The sequence below is a fragment of the Cryptomeria japonica genome, chromosome 8 (genome assembly GCF_030272615.1).
Source record: "Cryptomeria japonica chromosome 8, Sugi_1.0, whole genome shotgun sequence".
Taxonomy (NCBI): domain Eukaryota; kingdom Viridiplantae; phylum Streptophyta; class Pinopsida; order Cupressales; family Cupressaceae; genus Cryptomeria; species Cryptomeria japonica.
In genome coordinates, this window is record NC_081412.1 from 278,857,731 (window position 1) to 278,883,093 (window position 25,363).

General features: G+C 36.9%; 1 protein-coding gene across 1 annotated transcript; it reads right to left on the bottom strand.

Moving 5' to 3' along the window:
• Positions 1–1,569: 1,569 nt before the first annotated feature.
• On the bottom strand, positions 1,570–24,772 carry LOC131070581 (CASP-like protein 2A3). Its single transcript, XM_058006162.2, has 3 exons — positions 23,961–24,772; positions 2,276–2,393; positions 1,570–2,107 (listed from the first exon to the last, which is right to left on the bottom strand). Exons 1-3 carry the CDS (start codon positions 24,125–24,127, stop codon positions 1,859–1,861), a joined length of 534 nt encoding a protein of 177 aa, XP_057862145.2. The 5' UTR covers positions 24,128–24,772; the 3' UTR covers positions 1,570–1,858.
• Between the last annotated feature and the right edge of the window lie 591 nt (positions 24,773–25,363).

Consider the following 25,363-nt stretch of genomic DNA (forward strand, 5'->3'; position numbering starts at 1 on the left):
AATAATCAAACTTGCAAATATAAAAGGGTGGCAAATGAAAAATTACCTATCAATACCGATTTGTTGGCATGTTACCTTCCCCTTGGCTTAAGCACACTTATAGAGATCAATATTTTAGGTGGAATCAAGAATGATAATAGTGTAACTCTAATAGACCTTTGAAAGCATGAATCCTCCATCTCCAAACATTCTCATTGCACCATTCCTTTGATGAAGCTCTTTTACTCTATGATCCTTTAAAACTTCTCTAGGAAAAATTGTTGATTTGCAAGCATATAGCAGAGGATAATTAACTAGTGATGTCAAACAAACCATAACCTAGACAAACATGCGGGCGTCAAATCTTAGGTCACGACTCCATGACAGCAATGGCTCGCAAGAAAATAACAACAATGAATTGTACCAACCATTGGCAATGGCTTAATGCAATTGGGGTTTAGTCAAGTGGATAAAATGTGAAAATTTTATAGGTATCATTTACGAAAGAATAGGAATCAAATAAATTAAGCCCATCCATCTAGTCCAAAACTTATTAAATTACTGTGCCAACAAATTCCTTCACAATATTTGAAAAAAAAAATTGTAAAAAGATCAAGGTGAGCACATTTAACTTATTAAATAAAAAATGTAATTCTATAAATTTATAAAAAAAAAACCAAAAGGTTATTCAATAGACATCCACCAGCAAACATCTGAAAAGAACTACCAAGAAACAAGAATGCTTCAAACATGCAAAATCCTAAACGCACTATATGTTAATGCAATTACAATGAAAACAAAAAATAAGCCATTTGTATGTATTGAAACCACAAAATTCCAGCTGAATTTAAAGGAAAGCTTAATGTACTTTCCAATTGCACTTATTACTGTGTTGGTAGGTTGCCATTAATTTCTGCGTCAAAGAGATTCGCTTGTATAGGCAATAAGAACATGATTCGAAATCAAACAACATGCTCTATAACATTGATGTCAATAGTGTACGCATCACACTCAAAAACATTGAAACCTATCTTGTCCATATCAGGATCTATATTGATTTTATTTCCCTCACATTTAGGCGATCTTATACTACACCTATGCATTGGAGAAATGTTTTGCAATTCTTAAGACACTGGCATGTGTTTCACCAACTACTCTCTGATTTAATCGCTGTCAGCTACTCGTGTAAATACATTTTAAACAATAGTGGGTATCTTGAACAAATCCTTGACTTTTCCCATATAGATCAAATTTAAAGAAAAATCCAGCAGTCTTACTTCAAGAAAGGCCACCCTCATCCAACAAAATACAGCTCATACAATTACTTTCATCGACACTCAGGACTCGTTAGAGGATCCTCATCTCCGCTATCAAATAAGCATGGTACAAAGTGATGCTGCTTCATAACTCAGCAATTGTGCCCTTGTTGGTGGTAACTTTTAGGCAACATATACTTCCTTTGTATGCCGTAACAATATTGTATAAATATCTACTGTGAACACATTCTTATGAGTATAAACTACATTATAAGCAAATGTGAAGCATGCATGTCAAACCAACTTGCTATGGTAATTTGTAACAGGGGGGCAGTGAACCCAATATGATTTTCTTACATTCATAACTCCAAACCAAGTTTCCATGATAATTTGTAACAGGGGGGCAGTGACCCTCATCAAAAGTGGCATGATGCTTACCTCACAAACTTAAATTGAACTACGAATCAGAGAAAACATATAAAAGTTCTCAAAGTGAATCAGTTCAGCATGGAATATTGTTATTTATTGCCTGTTTAGACAATTATGAAAATTTACAAGGTCGAATACCTTTTGCATTCTCTATCTTTACCTGGTTTGGTATTCATTTTACTTCGGGTGTTGACTTACTGGTCTTCCTTGTAAAGACGTGGAGGATCATAATTACTAAAGACCCTGTGGGCTGAAATAAGTGATAGTATAACAAAACATACACAACCCACAAAGCTTAAAATTAGGGAGGCCCCTAATTTGTTGCAAAATCTTCCATAATAAGGACACATTTGGTACCATGTGATCTTCTCATCACCCTTATGTGCCAAGTACAACACTTCTGTGGCTACAGCTCCTGCTACTAATATCAAGTATGCAAATGCCTGAAATGTTTTGAACAGAATGAGACGTACCATATTCATAAACCAACTTCTAGACCCAATAAAAACTGCTCGAGTAGAAACCAAACCATGAGATTTAAAATATAGTCGGAGTTATAAGTGGTTAAAAATACAAATGTAGTAAAAACTGAAAGTTGAATATATACCAACCTGATCAAAAGAAAAAACAAGCCATGCTCTAGATAAGCTGCGAGATTGAGGAACTGCAGAATTAAATGCTGATAACACGGAATAACCAGCACCTATTCCATTTGCATAAGCCAAATACCTTGCATAATGCACACAATATGCCAAATTTTATAACAAGCATGTTATCAGCACCTATTCCATTTGCATAAGCCAAATACCTTGCATAATGCACACAATATGCCAAAATTATAACAAGCATGTTATCATTAGTGTTAATTAAATTCAATCTAATTAGGCAAAATACCTATGATCAAACCCAACTAAAAAATGTGTTTAGTAATGATGCAAGCTCGTAATTTTCAATATTCATTATATTTGTCAAGCTCATAATATTCAGCGGTATACTTCACACAAATCTAGAGATAGTTCAAAGACAATACACCTACAAAAAGAGAATAAACAAATGAAAAACAATCTGTGTACGGAAGCCAAGCTTAGCAGAAAATTTCAACCTGCAACAAAACTTAAAAAGGTTACAGAGGAGTTAAAAATTTAATATGGTAACGGTATCCACTAACTTGAGGATGACCAGAGACTGAGCACACATATCACAAGAATTTTGCAAAACTTGACGTGGACTACCCAATTCTATAGGAGAACCTAACCCATTTATAGTCATAAAACTAAAAGCACTAAAATTATAAAATATCATTTCTGGGGTACTGAGACAAAACTAGATGCATTCAGATCACAGTTGGAATGAAATAACGAATGCACAACTCTGAATCCTGACCACAAACTCAAAATATTGTTTCCATCTGTGTGTCCTCGTTTGCATGACATTGAAGGATCTCAACTAAGCTTGTTATCCTTCTTGCAACAGATTCAGCAGAAACGCAGCTTTGGTCAGGCTTTCACTTGAAACCTCCCTTCCAAATTCCCTATGCACAATATAGCCAAAGACTGTTCCAGTTTAATGGGACAATTAGATCCTGTTGTTATTAGAAATGTCTTGGCTTGTTGAGCTAAATTATTTCTTCCTCAATGTCAATATTGGAATGTTCTTTAAATCAGTTAACGATTCTTGGACTTGTTAAGCTGAACTACAGCTTCCAAAATCATGATGTTTGGAAAGCTCTTTAAATCAATTTAAAAATAGAAGCTATATTAAAGAGGGTTACAATGTAAATTTCAGGATCCTAATGGTATAATCGTTCAAGTACTTATTATTTACCTAGCTGCATTGAAATGGTCAGAGCAAAGTGATCTGTAAACTGAGGAATATTCCACAAGCAGTTCTTCAACTATTTATTGAAGCTACATGCGCACTATCAATGATTCAATCCTTTCACACAGCATAATCTCTGGGAGAATGTTTGAATTGTCCATAATACTAATTGATTGGGATGTCCACTGGAACATGTAAAAACATAAGGAAAACAGAAAAACACCAAAGAGACAAGCATTTACAATTAACAAAACACCAAAATTATCCTGGAGAAACCCTTAATGGGTGAAAACTCCAGTATAGCGAACTTGAAACTCCTCAATTACTAATTCCAGTCGAATACATGTAGATGAATGTCACTGGAGACTACAGATGAGCTCATGGCATACAAAATCTGAGCTCAATATCTATACTCTGCCTGCAACTTCATGGAAAGCCTGTTCTCCAGCTTGGTGTTCTAAGTTCTGAACCAAAATGAAGAAAATCACAAAAATACCAGCCCTTGGACAATATTCTCCCTTTGTTTTATGTTCACGCACTTCAAATGGGTAAATTCCACATGAACAGTCACATGGAAGAGAGAGGTACCATCTGTAGCCAATTACCCTGCCAACCTCTTTGAGACAAAATTACAAAATCGCCACTTCCTGCAGACCAGTTGTTCTGTAATCACCAGGCAAACACCAGGGCAGTTACAAAATTGCCTCCAGCATGAACTGACCAATGCAGAAATTGCCTGAACAATTACAAAACCACCCCTTAACACAACCAGCAGTTTTGACACCCAACTGTTAAATACTCTGATTCTTCATCTTTTCCTCTATTTTTTGACTTCCTTGAGATGCTCTAGATCAATCTTATGTTATCTTTATCATTGAAGACGGATTGCTGCCTTGCAAACTGTCATGGCAGGGTATTGCAAGTGTTCAACATCTTTTAAATGAAAATTATTTGTTGCAGTGAGCAACTGCCTTATTTGAGTTAAGTATCACATATCCCCACTAATATGGATTTTGGTCCCCAAACGCCCAAAAACTCGTGAAAAAATTTATTCCCCACATCCTCAATTGGATACCACATCACCCTACTTGGACAAAATGGGTCCACACCAGGCACAGACCAGAAGACTCAGATGCTTAGGTGTGTCTATGACATACAAAAGGTGTAGCCAAGTGGTCCAAGCCTTGCCTTGGGCCAAAAACTACATTGAAAAAATTATTTTTATGATGCAATCAAACTCTATAAGAATTATTTTCATAAAAGTTTTACAAGTTTCTGAATCTTCATTTGGAATCTACAACCCTCAACATCAACAGAGATCTTCATAAATGTTGATCAGATTGGCCAAATTTTGAATCTGTTGATATTTTTGAAATATTGCCAACCCTCAACACCAATGGCAAGATTCAACCACCAAAAAAACAGAATGAGCAAAGGCAGCAGTGTGCCCGCATATAATTTTTATTGTTTATTGCTATCCATCTACTGTCATAATGTTGCTGCTATAATGATCAAAATATAATAGGTTTCTACAAAAAAAAATCTATGCAACTGTTTTCGTGTAAGTTCCATGGTGTTCCCAAGATGGGGATGCAGGAAACATGAGGACACATTTTTGGATAATTGGGGACGAGGCCTTTATTTAGGGGACAGTAGGGATACGAAAAATAAAAAGTAGGGAAATATAAAAACGGGAAATTTCATATATTCAGATGATAAGGCATTCACCATCTTCATTATGTAACCATGATATGAAACACTGGAGCCGAATTAAGAATTCACGAGTTGACATACAAATCAAAATGAAAAAACAGAAAATATGAAAAACAATATATTCCAATACTCGAGACATTTCTCAATTGGGCATTTTACTAAGTTAGTAGCCATGACTTTCTCTCTTCAAATCTTTTTTAAGTTCTGAATCTTGTTTAAAGCCAAATTACTGATTTGCTACTAGAAGTTAGCAAAATTGAGTCTGGTCCATTCTAGATGCAGATCCTAGTGGCTAGTACAATGCGGGCAGGGGTGTGTTGTGACGTTTTCACACATCTCCTCATTGCAAATGGGGACCCCCTTGTTTTTGCCTTAGTCACTTTGCTTTAGGGTTTTGTCAGTTTGGCAGTGTTTTGGTTTCCAAGCTCTTGAAAGTGAAGTGTGCTAGGCCAAGGGTAATCTCTGATTGGAAATATAAGTCCAAAATCCTTGGGTAGGCGGTCTTTAAAGGTGAGGAAATGTAATTCCAGATAAGGAAATTCACAAGACAAAGAAAGTTGTTGGATGCAAGAAAAGTTGTCAAATGCAAAAAATGTTGCAAATGTCGTCAAGGAAGGTTGTAAAGAAAAGTGAAATGAAGAAAATGCTAGTATGGAAAATGAGGAAAAATTTCCAAATAATGTGATACTCGGGCAAGGAAAATTCAAGGGAAAATTCATAAGTTCAAAGATGAAATTTCAAGGGAGAAATCATGGAAAAGTGACAAAATCCAATTCCTTTACTTGGTAATTTTCCTTCACTTGGTAATTATCCTTTATTTGGTAATTTTCCACTCAAGATTTCCATTCCAAGATAAAGATTTCCTTTCCAAGGCATCAAAATTTCTTCAACATGGTGACTTTCCACTTAATATTTCCACTCCTAGGTAAGAATGTGCTCACAAGGGAAAATTTCCTCTTAGCATCTCAAGTGCACTCAAGATTCCCATTCCAAATCATGTAAATTTCCCCTCCCAATTGGAAATGTGCTCTAAAATCCTTTTCCTACATAAGGAAGCGCTCAAAATTTCCTCTCCTAGTTTAATTTGTGCCCCAACTTGAAAATTTCTTGACAACATGGGAAGCGCACTCTAGACAAGAACGCTAAGTGTGGGAGCTATTCCACTAGGTAAGTGCAATCCCACCCATCTCATTTCCTAGGAGGCGAGGAAATGCACTCTAGAGAAGAGGAATTTCTTCTCACCATTGAATTTTCGCCCAAGGTGTGTGGTGAGTCAGTTAAGTTCTAAGGAGGAGGGCACTATCCACCTATATGGTGGAAACCCGCCCACATCATTTCCAAGGGGGTGAGGAAATGCGCTCAAGCAACATTTCTTTATCCCTTCTAATTTGCACCCAAGGGGTATGCTTAAGCAACAATTGAAAAAAGAGTGTCAAATCAGCCTTATGAGGGTAAAAAGAAAACAATTTAAAATGCAAAGCATATGAACTAGGTTGGCCTAGTTGAAGGAATGTTAAATTAAAACATGGGAGTGCTATAAAGGAGAGGTGAAGACCTCATTTCAAATCGTCAATTACAAATCACTCAAAGCAAATTAAGGAGCAGACTTCTAAAGCCAATTGGGAGCAGACATTGAGGGCGACTTTCATCAGATTTTAGGAGCGTTTTTTATCAGAGTGAATTAATTAAGACCTGCAACAAACTTTGGGAGACATTGGAAGCAATTTATACCAGCAGATTTAGTGTGAGTTGCAAACCTTGTGAAGCGAATTTCATCAACCTCCATCAACATGCAAGGCGAGTTTCCAGGTCAGACTTGAGGAAGGGCGAATTTTCCAGCCAATAAGGAATTAAAACATCTTGATTTGGAGGGAATTCCATCCATAATTCAATCAGATTTCAGACCTGCATTATCATCGTACAAGTAAGATTTGAACATTGAAAGAGGGAGTAGGTGCACTTGAGAAGAGTAAAAGCGAATTGAAAGCCACCTAAGAGCAGATTTGGAGTAAAACATTCAAAATCAGAATTCAAATCTGATCTCCATACATTTTCAGATATTTCAATAAGGAGGTGGACAATTTTATAAGTCTGATTGACAATTATTATGAGAAATCCTTCTATATGTGCAAGAATTTGTTAAAACTTTCATGATTTTAGCATTAATCCTTGCATTTTACTCGTGATACTTTAAAATTGATTTAGCATCTTTTCATCCTTGTATCTTAAGGCATTTTATTTTCAGGTAAATGTCAGGTTCTAAAGCTGGAAGCACCCCAGGACAAGCACAAATGAAGAGTGACTTCAAAGGAGTGCTCCACGAGTCAAAGATTGTCCACGAGTCACTCTTCATTTTAGCATTACTCCTTCCATTTTACTCGTAATACTTTTAAATTGATTTAGCATTGATTTAGCATCTTTTCATCCTTGTATCAGAAGGCGTTTTATTTTTCAGGTAAATGTCGGGTTCTTAAGCTGGAAGCACCTCAAAACAAGCACAAATGAAGAGTGACTTCAAAGGAGTGCTCCACGAGTCAAAGATTGTCTCAAGATGCATCAATATGGAGGATTTCAAAAGGCAAATATATGGATATGAAGGACACAATCCCTCAAGGATGGCTAGGAGGATGACTCGGAATGGAATCGTGCAAGCTGCTCATTTCCCTCCCTCAATACAATGCACGGAGTTGATTGTAGAATGTGCTAAGCCCTATGATCCCGAGCAAAGGAGAATTGTAGCTCCTGATGGCAAAGTGTTAGCATATCTTACTGAGGAGGCAATTGTGGAGGCATTTGGTATTCCCACCTACAATTCCACAACCTATAAAACAAAGGAGAAAGCAATAAGATTGTACAATGTTGGAGCTGAAACTTGTGCCAAGATCATCAATAGCACTTGGTTGGAGAAACCAAGAACTCGTCACACCAAGTTGCCCAAAAAACTTCTTAGGTCAGACTTCAAGCAAGAGTATGGAGACCTTGTCACATTATTGAATAGATTTATGGGATGCCCTCAAGCATCTACCTTCGAGACATGGATGTTTTATTACATTGAAGAGATATCAACCAAAGTTGAGATAATCGATTGGGCCAAGTTGATAAGTGACAATTTAGATGAACAATTGAAGAATTTGGAGCATTCTTGATCATTCTATATGAGTCCATATGTTGTCTACATGTTGGCAAGAAATTGTCGATACAAAGGATTGATATACAAGGAGGGGATTAGTGGGAAATGGTGAAGGACAAGTCAAAGTATATGAGTGCTACCCTCAATTGCACTTGCACAATATTTCTCATTTCAAAAGGGTCAATGATGCCTTCTCAATGCATATTGTTAGAACACTACAAGGGGGTCTTCATAAGAGATTGTCACATGAGGCTATGAATTTGGTGAAGAAGTATGGCTCGTGGTATATTCAATTTCCTAATTCACCTATATAAGATTGCAAGGATTATAATCTTATCCCTATCAACTTCCAAGATATCCAACCCATAAGATGGTATTGTTAGAGGTAACAAGGCAATTGTCCGCATATGATAGGACTCAAAAGAAGAAGGGCAAGGCCGAGGTAACCTTCCCAATCATAATGGGAAATTCAATGAAGCATGTCCATCAATGCGAGCAGCAAAGCAATCAAATGAGGAATTACAATTCTACAACCTTGTGACTCATACATCAAGAGGAAACTTTGATCCCTTTCATAATATTGGGATAGTTGGTGGAAGGAAATATAAGCACAAGGTACATCCTGAGGATCATTGGGTAAATGCAGTTGATGATTTGAAATCAGGAGGAAAATGTGTTCCAGGTTATTAGTGGAGATGATTAGAGCTTCCTACATACTTCCAGTTCCGAATCAGGTTGAGGATGATGGAAATCAAATTCAACGTTATTTTGAAGAAGAAAAAGATAAGCCTCTTCCTGCACTTAATTGGACTGATCAAGAGGTAACAAATCTTGATGTGTTGATGGGACCCGTTTTGGCGAATACAAAGAGATGGATAAGTCAACAAGTTAACAAGTTGAAAGAGCAAGATGTTCAACGATCCTCCAATGATGAAATGATTGAAAAATCACAAGAGGTCAAAAGAAGATAGAGATGGATAGCAAGATAAAAATCATGAGAAATGGAAGAATGTTGTTGAGAATTCACAATCAAGAAAGACAAAAAAGCAAGAAGTTCCAAGTGAATAACCAAGACAAAAAAGATATAAGTCAAGAACAACTCAATCATCAACCAGTGCTTCTTTGGTAAAGGAAGTTGATCTTTTCACTGGCAAGAATGGAACATCTATTGCAGAGAATGTACTGCAAAGAGAGGTTGAATTCACTCCAAGTGTGCAGGATAGACGAAGTGTAAATGAATCCTTGGAGTCTATTCAACAAAAGGATCAAGAAAGGAGTTCTTCTCAAGCCGTGAAAGTTACTCTTGACAATCAACTGAAGGATCAAGAAGTAGTGCCAATCGAAGAAATTCTTGGAAATTCAAACATGGGATTTTCGAATGAAGATTTCAATGAGTATATGATATCAGCTTTGCAAGGAGTTCAAGAACAAGAGGAATTAGATAAAGAAGAACAAACAAATCATGATGATTGAGGGGGAGTGGATGAACAAGAAATCTATAACAGAAAGTGATTCAACAGATGAATTGGAGAAATTTCGAAGCCAGATAGGTAAGACTATGGAAAAGAAGAAAGCAAAGAAATACTCCAAGATCATATAGGAAGGTTCTAGGTCTCACAAAATCCAGATTGCAGTTCCGAGGATTGCTAAGGCAAAGGAAGGTATCATTCTAAAAGGAATATGATGATACAACGTTTGATTTGGGACCAACCAAAAAGGAACAAGAAATTTAGGAAATGCAAGGTTTTGTAATGACCATTAGGGAAAGATTGAAAAAAGAGGAAGAAAAGAAGAAACAGTTGTAGGCAAAAAAAAAAACAATTGAGAAACTACATACAACTTTTGATAAATCTTGTCAAGCAAGCTGAAGGAATATTTGTACCTCCTGCAACACTTCCAAAAGAATCAATTGATGACTTGGAAGGAATGAGGTCAACGGCTCAGGCAACAAAGGGACGGATTGGAAGTGTTTCAGATAGGGTGAGTGGATACATGGAAGAATTGGTTTAGGTGTTGTTGGCAATATGTTGGATTTGGTTAAGTGTTGTCATTGATGTCAACATTATATCCCAATTGGATATGGTTCTGTTATCCCGGTTAGACTTGGTGTTTGTCTTGGTTTTGGCTGTGATTTTGATCCAGTATGATCAGATCCTTGGATTCGGTTTTGGATGGTTATTTAGAATGGTTATATGCTTGTCATATTCAATTGGTTCATGATTTGGTGCTCCGGAAGCTATCGCTTATGTTCTGTTGACGTGTCTAGAATCGCATTGCTGCAAACTCCATATGGCCAACGCAGAATAGAATAAACCAGCTGAGTATCCTATCCTCTCTTGAGATAAGGAAGTCCCTAATGCTATTTTCTACATTTGATCAAAGGGGACAACCTCAAGGTTTCGTTTGTCAGGTCTTGACTGCAGGATTACTCAGTGGTTTGATGTGTTTATGCTGGAAACACAAGGGGGACTTACGGTGAGATAGGCGATTGATAGATGAGTTCCCTGGGATCTTTATGATCTTTCTTATCAAATGATTTCAGTTGAGTTGATACTGTTTTCAACGGGATTGCGGATTCTCTTGATAAAAAAAGGGGAAAAGGAGGGAAGGATAGGGAGAGAGAGATACATGAAATATAAATTTCAACTAAGATAGCAGATTCGGTAAACAGACGGACACCTCCAAATAACTAGACTAAGCATCACCAGCTACTTAAGCACAATATTTGCATAAATCTAGTGCAATCTTCAAAGGAAAATAGGATTTTCATGTTACCAACTACACATTAGAACTTTTACATTCATAGTGAGTATTCAATAACCGAACTAAGCATATAAAAGGTTCAGATTAACCATGCAGAGAGAAAGGCAATCAGCCATTCCCTAATGGTGTGAACTGCGAGGATTTTGTCGGATGTTTGTTTGAAAATGCTATATAAAGGAAATAAACATAACTGAAAAAATTCCTAAATTAATGAAGAAGGAGACCATGCACTCACAAGGAAATTTGGAAACAGTCTTAACTTTGCATTAAATCCTGTAAATTTCGCCAAAGCTTTTGCAACAATTCAAGAACTTACAAAATGAGGGAAAACCAATCCCTTAAATAGGCTTCAAAAATGGATGAATGGCCAAGATCTAATCTAAACAAGTGGCCCAGATTCATCCATAAAACATGGCTGCCCATACCCATAAATGGGAGGCAAATATCAACAACCACCCCAAAATGAGCAATAACTACCCAAAAAGGATAATTAAAACTCATCCAAAATTATCCAAAAAGGTGCATTCATAAAGTTTTACATTTTAGTTGACTTGAAAGTCAAATATGACCCTTTTGGCCAAAAGTGCACTTTTCAAAATTTTAAAAAGGAAAAAAGTGCATTTTTAGGAAAGCACTTTTTCTTTTCCAGTTTCAAATCCTTTTATCAAAAATTGACTTTCTTCATGCAAATATTCCCGCCAGAGATCTCGACCTGCTGAATGTTCCTCACGAACATACTCTTGGAATCCGATACATAATTGGAAAAGCAAACTGAATGGAGGCATAGGAGGATGGCGAATTTTATATTGCATGCCCTCGAGGTATTGGTCTACCTGCTTCAGACCATCTTGCCAACTGGAACGATTACGCTCAAAGCACAACATGTCCGAGTGGAATTGACCGGCAAAGCCTAGGTCCTTAGTGGAATAAGTGATCTTATTTGTTCCCAATCTTTCCTCCCAGTCTGGCGGTATCCCTTCATCGGATTGGTCATTTACCCATCCTAAAACCATTGATCGAAGGATTATCTTGCTAAGTTCCTGCATGGTTTTTAGAATTACCTCGCATGCATTGTGTTCTCTATCAATGATTTCCTTCGCATCATTCTTCATGTTGATAGTCCAATACCATTCTTTGAAAATGTCGATACCATGAGGGTGCAGGATGTCGAAGAGTGTAGGGATCTGTGCCTGGGTCCAAAAAAGAGCGTTCATGAGGGGAAGAGTAGTGGCAGCCACTTCCTGGATGTGGAGGGATTCCCTCTTTACCTCTAATAACTTAACCAAAGTGGTTTCTCGGTGGCGAGCCATTCCCTTCACTTCCTCAAGGATTCGTTCTCCCCTTTTTCTAATGCCTTGTATCCATTCCTTGACGACCCTCGCGGTGTCTCGTACTCCTTCAAATTTTGTTGTGGTCCTCTGTGCCAATGCTGTCAGGGGAATGTGGGATTCGGAGGCATTGTGTAATGGTCTCAAGAGTTGATCGATGTATCCTTCGACCTTTTCAGCACGAGCCCGATACATATCCTTCTCAGTTGTTATCTCTTCGAGTTGCCTGAGTATGTTCTGCACTGAATCCTTGAATTCTTCTTTTTGTTGCTCCTTAGTGGCTCGTCCAATGGGGATAGTCATGATGCTATAATTTGTCAGTGTGATCTGATATGTTGGCTTGTCTACAGGAGGGGTGGCAATGTGGAGAGTACGGTTCCTTTGCTCATCTTTAGTCATTCTGGAATATGCCTTGGGCTTTTTCTTCCCCTTAGCTTTGGCTTGGTCTATGCATGAGAATATGTCCTCGAGGTCGATAGGTGGTTTGGTGGCGGCCTTGCGCTGGGCTCTGGCAATTAACCATTCTTGAGATACTGCCTGGGCTGATGATATGGTTAAGTCTACATTCTGTTCTTTGATGTTTTCAGCCGACTCATCACAGATTCGCAGCTGTTTTGTTACCGGAGGGGTGGAGGAGGTGCCAAGTTCCTTACTTGCAGCTAAACTTTCTCCCATTTAACTGAACAATTGTCTGGCGCCTTCGTGTAATGGTTGCTCTTCAGTCCTTTCGAGCTCGCAGGTCTCCTCTGCCCTTTGCTCTCCTTCAATGGTAGAGTCATCTTTGGTTGTATTATGGAGCAGCAATTCATGGCGGCTCTGTTGGGTGGGTTCATGCACTTCGATCCCTTTAATGGATGGAATCTCTCCTTCCTCTATTTGGTTACCCGGTTGGGTTGATTCAATGGCCCTTAGCTCAGCTTCTAGCATGTCGGGTGCGAGAGGATCATCAGTTCCAAACGCATCAATGTCACTTTGAGAAGGCGGAGCAGGTATATAAACTAATTCTACTACATCGTCGGATGAACTGGGGTCCTTTGACAATGAAGTGACCTCTAGTCTTCTTATAGGAATCTTTTCCCTTCTTGTTCTCTTGGACGTTCGAGTCCCTCTACAAGCCTTAGCCTTCTTTCTCTTCTCAGGTTTTTCAATTTCTTCTCAGTGTGCACTAGACGTTCCTTCATCTTCAGAAGACTGAGAATCGAGGCTGCCCATTAGGTGGTAAGTGAACTGGACTCCCTCATGAATTAGCCTCTCAATCTGCTGATGTAACCATTGGTCTGTAAATCTTGCTAGGGCTGTCATGACTGCCTCAAAATCAGTGATCGGGTCCTGGGACCAATCAATGCCTGGCAAAAGATGCCTTACTGCCTCAAATTCCCGGACTTGGAGGCAATTCCCTGAATTTGTGAATTGATCTAGGACCCGACGGTATTCAAAGAGTCGCATTTGCTGCACACTCAGCCTAGAATATTCACGCCTTCAGACTTCACAGTCATCAGAGCAATTTTTTCAATAGTCTTCAACTGATTCCTTTGCTCTATACCGCCTACTATAGGCTCTCTTTGCCAGATTGCCGTGATTGAAATATTTTCTCGTAAAATGCTCTTGTAGGCCATAAGAGGCCAGCACTGCGAGGGCGGGGGTCTTTAGATGGACATCCTGGTTGCCTATAATCATGGGGAACGTGAATCCAGCCTGCTTGCTCTCTCTGAGTAAGATGTCAGTCGAACGTGACTGCCTTGCGACCTCCATGAGAACTATTTTGTCGGTTGGGTACCGTGGAAGTCGGAGAGGGGCACCATCAAAGCCCCGCTATTCGGATATAGGAGAACCTTGGGAACTGGATGAACCAGGCCCCGTATCTCTATACTAGAATAGCAGCTTGCTCTGAGAGCCTTATCACTGAATCTGAACTGCTGAATGTAATATTAATTAAATTGATGGCAATAATAACATAGAAATGAAGAAGCAATTTAGAGACAATTTCACATAATATCACTATTTTAACACAATATATATTTACATCTCTGTCAATGAACCCAAGGATGAATGAGGCAATCAAATTCAATTTGCACAATTTGTTATCATATTGTAAGGGAATAATGGCAGATAATGATTAATACAAATTAATACTAACAGGGAGCATTAATGACAATATAACATAATGGGATTTGTGACAACTATGATTATCATAATAAATTAAATAAAGAATATAATTGGAATAACATAAATGGTTCATTAAATATGAGGGACCCTCTCTCAAGTATACCACTCCGTAGTGGATGCCTAACCCCTACCACATGGAGCCAAGGGGGATGTAGCATCTGTTCTTGGGCTTAAGAGAGGAGGTGGTTGAGATAAGGGGGAACAGCAATAGGACACCTCATTGGGCACGCCACTCCATGATGGATGCTTAACACCTGCCACATGGAGCCAAGAGGGATGTAGCATCTGCTCTTGGGCCTAGGATGGAGGATCTCTTGGACACTCTATCCAACCAGCCTACCCTAGTGCACTAAGAAATTGGATACTAAAGAATGGCAACTAACCTACAATCTGATTTTATCTAACAAATATGATACTAATGGTAATTAATACATTAAAAAATTATATCACTCAATCTAATTCATTAGCATATGTTTCAGTTTATAAGTATTACTTCATATATGTTCTCTAATTTTGTGTTGCAGGAAAACAGTATACAAAGGTACTCCCATATACTTAATTACCTATTTTAGATTTGGGCAAATTTAGGCTAATTTAAAGTATAACTAATTAGGGGACATTACAGGTGTCCCCCAGTCCCCAATATGGGGACACCCTAAAAAAGGTTAGGGTACATGCCCTTGGATTTCCTTGGCTTTATTTATATTATATATTTATTTTATATTTCTATTCATTAATTTAAAATAATAAATACATTTATAAAATCATACTAAATTATTACTATTATTATATATTTATTAAATTATAAAATTATAAATTATGTGCTTGACTTAATCTATTTATCTAGTTATTATGGTGTGTGTGTATATATATATGATGTCGGTTTTACTATAATGATAAAATATATTTAATTGAGAAGACACTTGTTTCAAGAAGGTTTTATGATTTATTATATTTATATCTATATACTTGTTTTTATGTATATTAATATAATATATTTGATTGTATTTATATCAATTAATTAATTAATTATTATTTATAAAATCATTATCGGAATTTGATTCACTCCTATGCCAAGCAAGACACTCTACCTTCACTTCAAAGCTCTCAACTCCACCTCAAGCCTCCATCCAAGCCCACCTTTGACAATTACTGTAGCATGATGTGAAGGCACCCAATCAATACAAATCTTTCACCTCTTTTTTATTAATCCAATATGCCAAGAGCTTCACAACCCCAAGGCATAGAATGATGGTTCAACCGATATTCTCAAAAATATGGATTGGGATATGTTCAAACCTGTTTCAAGTGATCTCTAAAATTACATGCATAAGAACACCACTCCCAATTTCATTAGACCTATTGGAATAAGTTCAAAGGATGAGAAGAGATGTCGTGTACCTTTCTCATCAAACCCCAATAATAGAAGTCGGTCGTAGGGTCTCCTCCTTTATCAATGCTAGTGATTGGAGATTTCCTCTAGGATGGGTTGGATCTTCATTAGCTTCAGTTTTATTTTAGATATATCTATACAGTTATTTCAATTAATTTTATATATTTTTTAATATTATAATGTTATATGTTCATATGTCCCGTACTTGAACCAACAAGTTAGCTCAAAAGGTTTCAAATTTGTAGAATTATGGGCTGCTATAAGAATGTTGTATGCATACCAAATTCTCATCCCATGATTTTGGTTTCGATTCACCAATTCTATTTATCATTTGTTTGGAGATGAAAAGCAGTTGAACACTTAAATCGGGCATCCATCTTTTCCCACAATACACAACAAAATTTCCCCAAGAATATAGAATCGTGATCTGAAACAAATTCTTCCCAGGAAACCAAAATGAACACAAAATATTGAAAAACAATTCAACTATGTCACTGCCCGAGGGCATTTTCTTGCACAGAATGAGCAATAACATTCTGCTAAAACTGTCCACCACCACACAGATAATCATGCCCTCTACAAATCATGAGAGAACCACAAAGCCCATGGAGGTCCTCTTCTGTGGCCAAGAGGGTGCTAGCAAAGTTGGAAAACTCAAACTCGCCACAAACTCGGCAACCCAAAATTTGGACTTGGACTCGGACTCGAACTCAACACGGACTTGTGAAAGGACTCACCAAAAAAAAACCGTAGTTTTACAAAAAAACAAAAAGAAATTAATGCATTTAGAGAACATAAGAGCCATAATTGAAACATTACACGTCATAATAGTCATATGATCTCCAAACACTTAATATTTGAAATTTCATCATTCATACTCATAGTTTCAAACTTTAAAATGTATAATATCAGCATAAGTTTATAAGTGCTTACAAAATTAAATATAATGATATGTCCAAATGTGAAAAACAACAATGAACAAACTAAAGAGAAGACTACATCTTCCTCTTTCCAACTCTAGTGAAAACCAAGGGAGAGATAGAACTAGAGGGTCTAGTTCTAGGAGTCGAATGTGGCTTCTCCAGCTCACCAAACTGAGGTTGAGTGTACCACCACTTGCTAGGGTCTAAGGGTGAGAGAGAGAGGGGTAGAGAGATAGGTCTAGATCTTAAGAGAGAGAGGAGAGAGTGAGATAGAGAGTGGTAGAGAAAGGGGATAGAGGAAGAGTGATAGGGAGATAGATAGGTCTAAAATTCGAGGCAGATAAAGTGAGTGAGAAAGAGAGAGCAAGAAAATGCTAATAGGAGCCTATTGATTACTGAAATTTGACTGTCTCAAAATTTAAAAGATCTTCTAAAACCTAGAATTTGCATTATAACTCCTAGAGATCTGAAACCACTCTCAAACATCTTGCCACATTATACATGAAATATAACTTAAAGTATAAGAAAGGAAAAAGACATATTGAAATGTGACTTCTTATACTTAAATGTTATATTTTATGTATATATTCTGATGAAGAGAATGAGACTGACATGAAAAAAAAAATTAGATAATTTTTTGACATGTTTCCTCTCCTTCAAACCCTACAAACCTGTTTTCAGCAAGTAAGAATGCCAAATGAGTGAAAATGAAAAAAAAAACATTTTAAAACGTGATTGGGCATGCTTGCAAGGCGACGCGAGTCTCTAGGTCGAACTCGTGAGTCCCGACTTAGGACTCGCGCGAGTCCTTCTAAAAAAATCACGAGTCTTTGCTAAGACTCGCTAGGACTCGGCTCGCAAATCCTTGGCAAGTCGACTTGGCCTGCCAATGAACTCGCGAGTCTGTGGCGAGTCCGGCAAGTCTTCCATCTATGGGTGCTAGTAATGGTTGGTACTTTTAGTTGTATGGTTTACTAACACTACATAATTTGCACCCCCAAATAAACCTAAAGACATCTACTTGCATATATGGCCAACATATACAACTTTGAACATAAGCCAATACATATCAGTTTGCTTGTATTTCTTGTTTCTTATGTCCTTGCAACATAGAGGACATGATTGATTTTGTACTTGTATTGTTGCAAACTCTAGACAAGATTGTAGTTAGTGAACAAGATGGTGGTATACACTCATAAATTGAGTCAATAAATGAAAATGATGTCTGATCAAATATGCCATACTTTTGTATGTCCAGATGCAAAGCTTAGATATCTCTTTGGGAATTGTTAAAACGGAACTAAATGGTCTTTTGAGGATCATTAATGATTTGTACCTTAGCTACTCATTTCTTACTTTCTTCGTTTAAACTTTACCTTCAGGTCATTTGTAGACTTATTGGCATTGTAATTGTAGTTCTCTTTTGGTAATTACTTGTTGGCATTATAGATATATCTAAGGGCATGCAACTTGTTTTGTATTGGAAATAGAAGTCCAAAGATAAGTGGGTTTACAATTTGTACTTGGCAACTTTAAGAGGAACTGTGTATCACTGCAAACTATGGCCTAAATACGTATATCATTCCTACACAGATCTTTGTTAAAATTTGCAGACCATGGTAAGCAGATTTTGCACTCAGAGATTAACCCTCACTACAAAGTAGCTTAAAACAAACCTTTCCAATTAAAACAGTAGTTCTTCATGAGAGTTATTTGTGTCTCATTTTATGCTACATTTTATGCCATTTTCATATACGTTCATATCCATTTCTATATTCCATTTTCATAGCATTCTACCATTTACATTGCATATGATTAAATATATATAAAAGGTATTTAATATAGTTTTGAGATTAAATTATGAAAATTAATTATTGATTGTCTTTATTAACGGCATTGTTATTTTACACCTTGGAAAATATATCTTGTAGCAGACTTCCTGTCATTTTCTATACAGGAACCTTCATGCCACTCAAATCCTTCTTCCATCATTGCCACAATAGACTACTATTGTCATGATCATTGTGGTATCTGCGTTTCTACTTCTGCCACGTATGCTTGATTGGATTCCTTCTTCCACAACAGCAGACAGATTTGTTTAAATTGTTGTAACCATCAGTTCATTCAATGGATGCAATATTTGGTTACTTTATTGTCTTTATAATAGTTGTTCTCCACCTGCGAAATTCCTTCTCCAGTTCACCAAACAACTTCTCTCAATGGTGATTGGTAGTAAGGATCAAATTGAGGAGAAATACCTATGATAGAAAGGCACTTGCGAGCTATGTACAGAGAACCAAAATTCTGTCCTTTCCTATTTCCAACTGCGGGTGTAACAAAATCATTTTTATTGTATGGTTAGAAACTAAGGTTTCACGTGAGCCAATAATATTTAGTTGGTTGGTTGTAGGCTGAAAAAATCATCTATATTTGTATGTATATGTTACCCTAAGTCACCAGGTTCGAATTCGAATTCGAAGTTCGACAACTTTGAAATTCGAATGAAGTTCGATGAGGGAAAAATTCGAAATGTATAAAATTCGAATTAAGTTCGCCATATGTATAAATATGCCAGATATATTCTATAAAACAACCAATCTTTCATATGGGGGATGGTTCCATATGAATTGCTAATAAGGTTTATTGTAAGTAACATCTTTATCTCATCTTATGAGAATAACAGAATCACCAAATACTGGAATACCTCACTGATTGGGTAATCAATTATCATCTTCAGCATTTTTTTTCTCATCCTAATTGAGGGTTCTAACAGACATAAATATCCTAAAGAAAGAACAGGTTAATGGGTTTTAATCAAAGAAAAGAAGATGTGTTTAAAAAATATTAACAGAAGAAGGCCAAAAATTTATTAAAAAAAAAAAAAAAAAAAAAAATATTTTTTTTTTTTTTTGAAGTTCGGCGAATTTTAACGAATTTTTTTTTTTTTTTGAAGTTCGGCGAATTTCGAACTTCAAGGATGAAATTCGGCCGAACCTGGTGACTTAGATGTTACCTATTGGAGCTGTATAAATATCAGCCCCAGGATAGACTTTGGGTACGCAGATTTTGTGAAAGCAGATTGATATATGTAAACTGCGGTATCGAGACTGTAATATTAGCAGCTTTTCCATGATTATAGCAGCATAAGAAAGCCATTTCGTTCTATCACCTAGAGGACTAGGAAGGGCCCACTTCTTGGGACGTCTGGTGACTGCTGTTAATTTAGAGTGTGTTTATTTTTGGTCTTTCTCATTATTTGCAAGTGTGGTTTGTGATTTAGTTAAATTCCGTAATTGTTATAAGTTGCTGCAATTCTTGTCACCAGGAAGTGACAATTCCTGTCGCTGAAGTTATTTTGCTTTGTTGCAAGATTATTTCTGCAAGTTGCATTTCATCCCCCCTCATCTCGCGACTTTCACCCCTTTGTGGCATATAGTCCTGACACCTTTTACAAGCCTACGGTCCCTGGATTGACATTTAGACCAAGCTGAACATAGTTTATTTTGTACCCCAGTGTTGGCCTATTAGTTCCAGGTACCCTAATGTATAAACACATATTACTAAAACTATGAACAGCAAATACACAATCTGAACCCCAAATAACTGCATCTATCTTCTATTAAAACTGAAAAGAGTTACCCTGCATTAGCTCAACACTCAAATATGCTCTATATTTTTCATTCGTGTGCCCTAGGTCTATATGATCAAACAAAAGAACTCTAGGGTTTATAGTGAAAATCCCCATCTCAATGGAGTTCCTAGGCTAGGAGAAGAAAAACCATGACCTAAGAAAACTAAAGCAGAAAAGCATCTAGCTCTAAAATAAGATAGCAGGCAATTCACGGGATTTAGAATCCAAACTAAATATGAAAAGTGAGCTTTGTCGAGCTAAAAGATAGAAGAATTGCACCCAACCAAAAATAGGAAACACAAAAGCAAAAACCTGAATGTTGCACTGAATTTGGGGAGTGTGTCTTGTGGAAGGAGAACGGCTGCCAAGCAACAAATACAAAAAACTAAAACAATCTTTGCAAGGAAGGTGTTTTCTGTCAGACCTTGTCTCTCCCTCAATATCTCAAATTTCCCTTTTGTTAGGGGCTTTGTGAAAATATCTATAGCCTGAATTTGAAGAGTGTGTCCTGTGGAAGGAGAACGGCTGCCAAGCAACAAGTACAAAAAACTAACACTCACTCTGCAAGGAAGGTGTTTTCTGTCAGACCTCGTCTCTCCCTCAATATCTTAAACTTCCCTTTTATTAGGGGCTTTGTCAAAATACTATAACCTACAAATCCAAGGGAACATACTTTACAAACCACTACTCCCTTTTGAACTCTCTTTGAGGAAATAGTACTAAATTTTTGTATGCTTGGAGTGATCGCGAAACATTGGATTCTCAGAGAGCTTGATGCAACTCTGATTGCCATAGTACACAATAGTTGGCTCCTCAACTTGCGAAGCCAAATAGCTACATGACTAGCAAAAGAAGCTGCCATGTACTCAATCTCAACTAAGCTCAATGCCGCTACTGCCTACTTCCTGTCGAACCAAGATATCATACCTAACCTTAAGTTGAAACAGAACCTTCAAGTGCTCTTCCTAGCACTACAATCACTTGCCTAGTCTATATCCACAAAGCCATGCAAGATCTACTCTTTATCTCCAACATGCCTTAACTCAAATTTAATTGTGTCTTTCAAGTATTGGAACACTTGCTTTGCAGCAGTCTAGCAAATCTGCCTTGTCTCAACCATGAACTAGCTCAAATATCAAATAAAGTATTCACCAAATACATGAGGAAAACTATCAACTGCCTATACACGAAAGGATCCACCAGATTTGAATCTGAATCTACCGCCAACTTCAAATTTGGAACCATTGGAGTAGTAAGCAGCTTACAAGCCATGATCTAAAATGTCTTAAAAATCTTTACCATATAGTTCCCTTGACTACTAAGGATGGCCTCACTTGTAACATACCACTCCTCAACACCTAGAAAATAGTGCATAAGGTCAATGTTCTTCATATCAAAATCAGAAGCCAACTCCTCACTTGTAACAATGAGCTTCTCAATATTACCTATAACAATCAAGTCATCTCCATACAAGAGCAAAAATAACAGAACAAATTTATCAAAAATATAGTAAAGGTTAAGATCTAGAACAATTTTGGTGAAGCCCAACTTCGACGAGTACTCATCAATTTGTAGGTGCTAAGGGTGTGGTGCTTGCTTCAGCCGCTATAGGGCCTTCTGAGAAATGAGATGACTTGGCATTACTGAGAAATTTTATTAACATTAAATTGGTCTTATGCTAATGTATGTAATCCCATTGTATGGAAATCGCATGATTCAGTTAACAACATTGTCCTTCAGATTGGATTATATGAAAGAAACTAAGACTGTGGCTTAATGGTATAACCAAGGAGCTTTTCGTTTAGATGCATGATTTGGTTACAAAAAAGTAACTCACTGTTAAGAATAAAATTTTCAGACCAGACACATTTGTCTGATTTGACTTGGATTTTTCATTGCTATAAAATTTTGCCAAATTTTATGTTTCCAATTTTTTTTAACCTCCAGACCAAATCAAATTCTTCAAACCTGGTAACTACGGAGAGCCTGCAGCCAAAAATAGATAAGTATATGACATCCATCTACCTTAACATTGAACTAATGAGGTACAATGACTTCATAACCAAAAATATGTACATGTCTAGAGGCCATACTATAACCCTGTATTTGATTTTGTTTATCTGTGTTATATAACTGTAATATAAAATGATTCATGCTTCTGATACGACGCTCATAATACTTAATTAAGAAATCAATGGAAAATGAGGGGAGGAATTCAGACCATAACATTTGATTTATGATTTATAAATTAATGGAGATGGGCCTGAAATGAATAAGTTCCTGATTGGATCCATCACTTATTGATAATATCATATGATGCTCAAAGTACCTTAGACCTCATTATACGGGTGTTGTTGAGTGAAGTTGCTACCCAAGTGGCAAACCCACTCAAAAGAAATCCTGATCTCTTAAGACAATTATCAAGATTAGTAAAACTTACCAAACAACTTGTCAAAGACTGAAAACCTAGCAATTAGAGAACTCTAAGAAACAGATATCTCAGTATCCATGATAGTTGGATATAACTTTAATCTTTAAAAATCAACTTAGAATTTGTGTAATTTTGCAATCCCCACTGTATTTATACATCAAATGATCCCACGGTCAAACAGTCAATGACAATTTTACATTTCATCCCTACAAAAGTGGTAAATAAACCGCTTCATGTTTCAGAATAGCTGGCAATCCCTTAATAATATTGAACCCAAACAGTATATGGACTATGTATAGGGAACTAATCAAACTGCAATTACAGATACTGAGACGCTACCTCTGCGACTGCGACTGCCTAGAAGCTACAGAACAAAGATCTGGGTGCATTTAAGCAAAATTAAAATTAATTAGGGATGATATATTTCAAAGCTTAATCACGTTTTGAAAATTTAACTAGAACACAACTTTTAGCTGTTAGAAAATAGCCCGTTTACTCAGACTGATATGCTTTTATCAGGCTTGTAGAGCTTAAACTGTGGCAAACGAGGAAGAGTTTTGTCAGAATTAACATTTATTTTCTGGAATAAAATATTTTAAAGTCCTTTAGAAAAAAAAACACAGCATTTTCTCAATAAATTTCACTTGATCTAGGAAACAAAGAACATGGTCTTCCAGCCAAAATGTAACATTGGAAGAAAACAACTGAGGAAAATAAGAGTCGCAATTTTAGACAAATTTTAAACCACAAATAATTTTAGCAGCTAGAAATCAAAGATGCTGCATATATAGAAGTGTTTATCCTGAATTTGATTTTGAACATAAAAAAGCGGATAATATTTGGCCAACTGCACCCGAAACACCGAATTCAACTATGAATGCAAAGAACTGGACCGCATTTGGGCAACTGTACCCTGGACATTACTGAACCACATATATGAAAGAGAATAGATATTATAATTATATTGGGATGACGATGAAAATAGTAGTTTAAAGCTTACTTAAAAGCGGCAATGTGGTTGTACTTAAGGGCTCCATAATCGTTAATCTCCTTGCTCTTGATCATCAAAACCAGAGCTGCAATGCAAAGAGGAAGCGCCGCAATCCGCAGCCCCCTTTCCACCCATTTCTCTCCCTCGCTAATTTCACAGTCATCTTCTCCACCCATTTACAAAACGAATTTGAAATTTAATTCCAGAGAGATCAGTAACGTTTGCGAAGGAAGATTGAGAGAGCTGGAAAAAACTGTTCATTGTTGTGGTAGAAGCAGTGTAGGTTAAGATTAAATACATGGCCGTTGATAGCATTTAATGGTTTCCAAGAATTGCTGTGAGAAAATTCTCAAAGGTCGGTGAGAATGAATGGAGCGGAAAAAGTAGGTAATCCAGCGTGAGATTTTTATTCCAAGCACACGTAAGTCACAGAAGCAGCGAATAACCAAATCTATACGGCATGCAAACTCTAAATTTTCTTATTGAGAGGTACGGCTCAGTAATGTTGCAGATCTCTCTGGTACAGTAGGCGCCACACCCTGCGGCGGAAATAATTCCACGTATATGCTGTGGCCTCCATTGGTGGCAACTAGGCTCCTATATTAATGCAGCAGTCATTGGTCCACCACCACCACACTCTTTTAAATCACCGACTGATAAGTAGGTAAAATTTAAACAAGAATGTCATGATCATGGGCCTGGTTTTTTATTCAGTTTAGCAGTCTTTCTTCAAATTTTTAAAGAATAATTTGGTTGATGGATCATGCCTTGGGGGAAGGTGCTGTCCATAGGTCAATAGAATGTACTGTGTATTTTCAGTGCATTCTATGGTCTCATAGCCAGACCTTGAGGAGAGGGGAGGTTGTTATATGAAATAGCATAAGATTTTGTTTTCAAGAAATGTGAAATAGATCTTTACATGTTTACAATTAAGGTTTGGAGGTGTGACTCATCATGCAACTCATATGTTAGCACGTTTAAACTAAAGTATCTTAAAAATAACTTTGTAAAATCTGGTCAAATTATCCCTCTTATTCATCTAGTCTTTCTATTATGATAATTAAGATAATTAATAATTAGTTATCAATTATTCTTCTATCTTTGAGCCAACTCTCCAAGGTGAATTAATTTAAATAATGTACTTATTTGACTATACCACGTGGCCCTTCATTTATTAAATTAAATGAATCCCCATATTTATTTTATTGAATTCATTTATCCCCTTTTTCCTCCACATGGAATTAAAACCAATTTTAAATTACTCCCCCTTTCTCCCTTCAAATGTCCAATCCTCCTACTCTCCCACTTCATCCTAATCACCTTTCTAAACTACTCAACTAGGGTTGTAGTTATTCTGGCTCCAAAACGGCATGCCTCCATATGATGTCGAAGGCATACCATTCAAATACAGC

Coding starts and splice junctions, on each gene's coding strand:
- LOC131070581 (XM_058006162.2), bottom strand. CDS start 24,127: ATGGGTGGAGAAGATGACTGTGAAATTAGCGAGGGAGAGAAATGGGTG. Junction 2,394..23,960: donor AACCACATTGCCGCTTTTAA/GTAAGCTTTAAA, acceptor GCATTATGCAAG/GTATTTGGCTTATGCAAATG. Junction 2,108..2,275: donor TTGTTTTTTCTTTTGATCAG/GTTGGTATATAT, acceptor AAAACATTTCAG/GCATTTGCATACTTGATATT.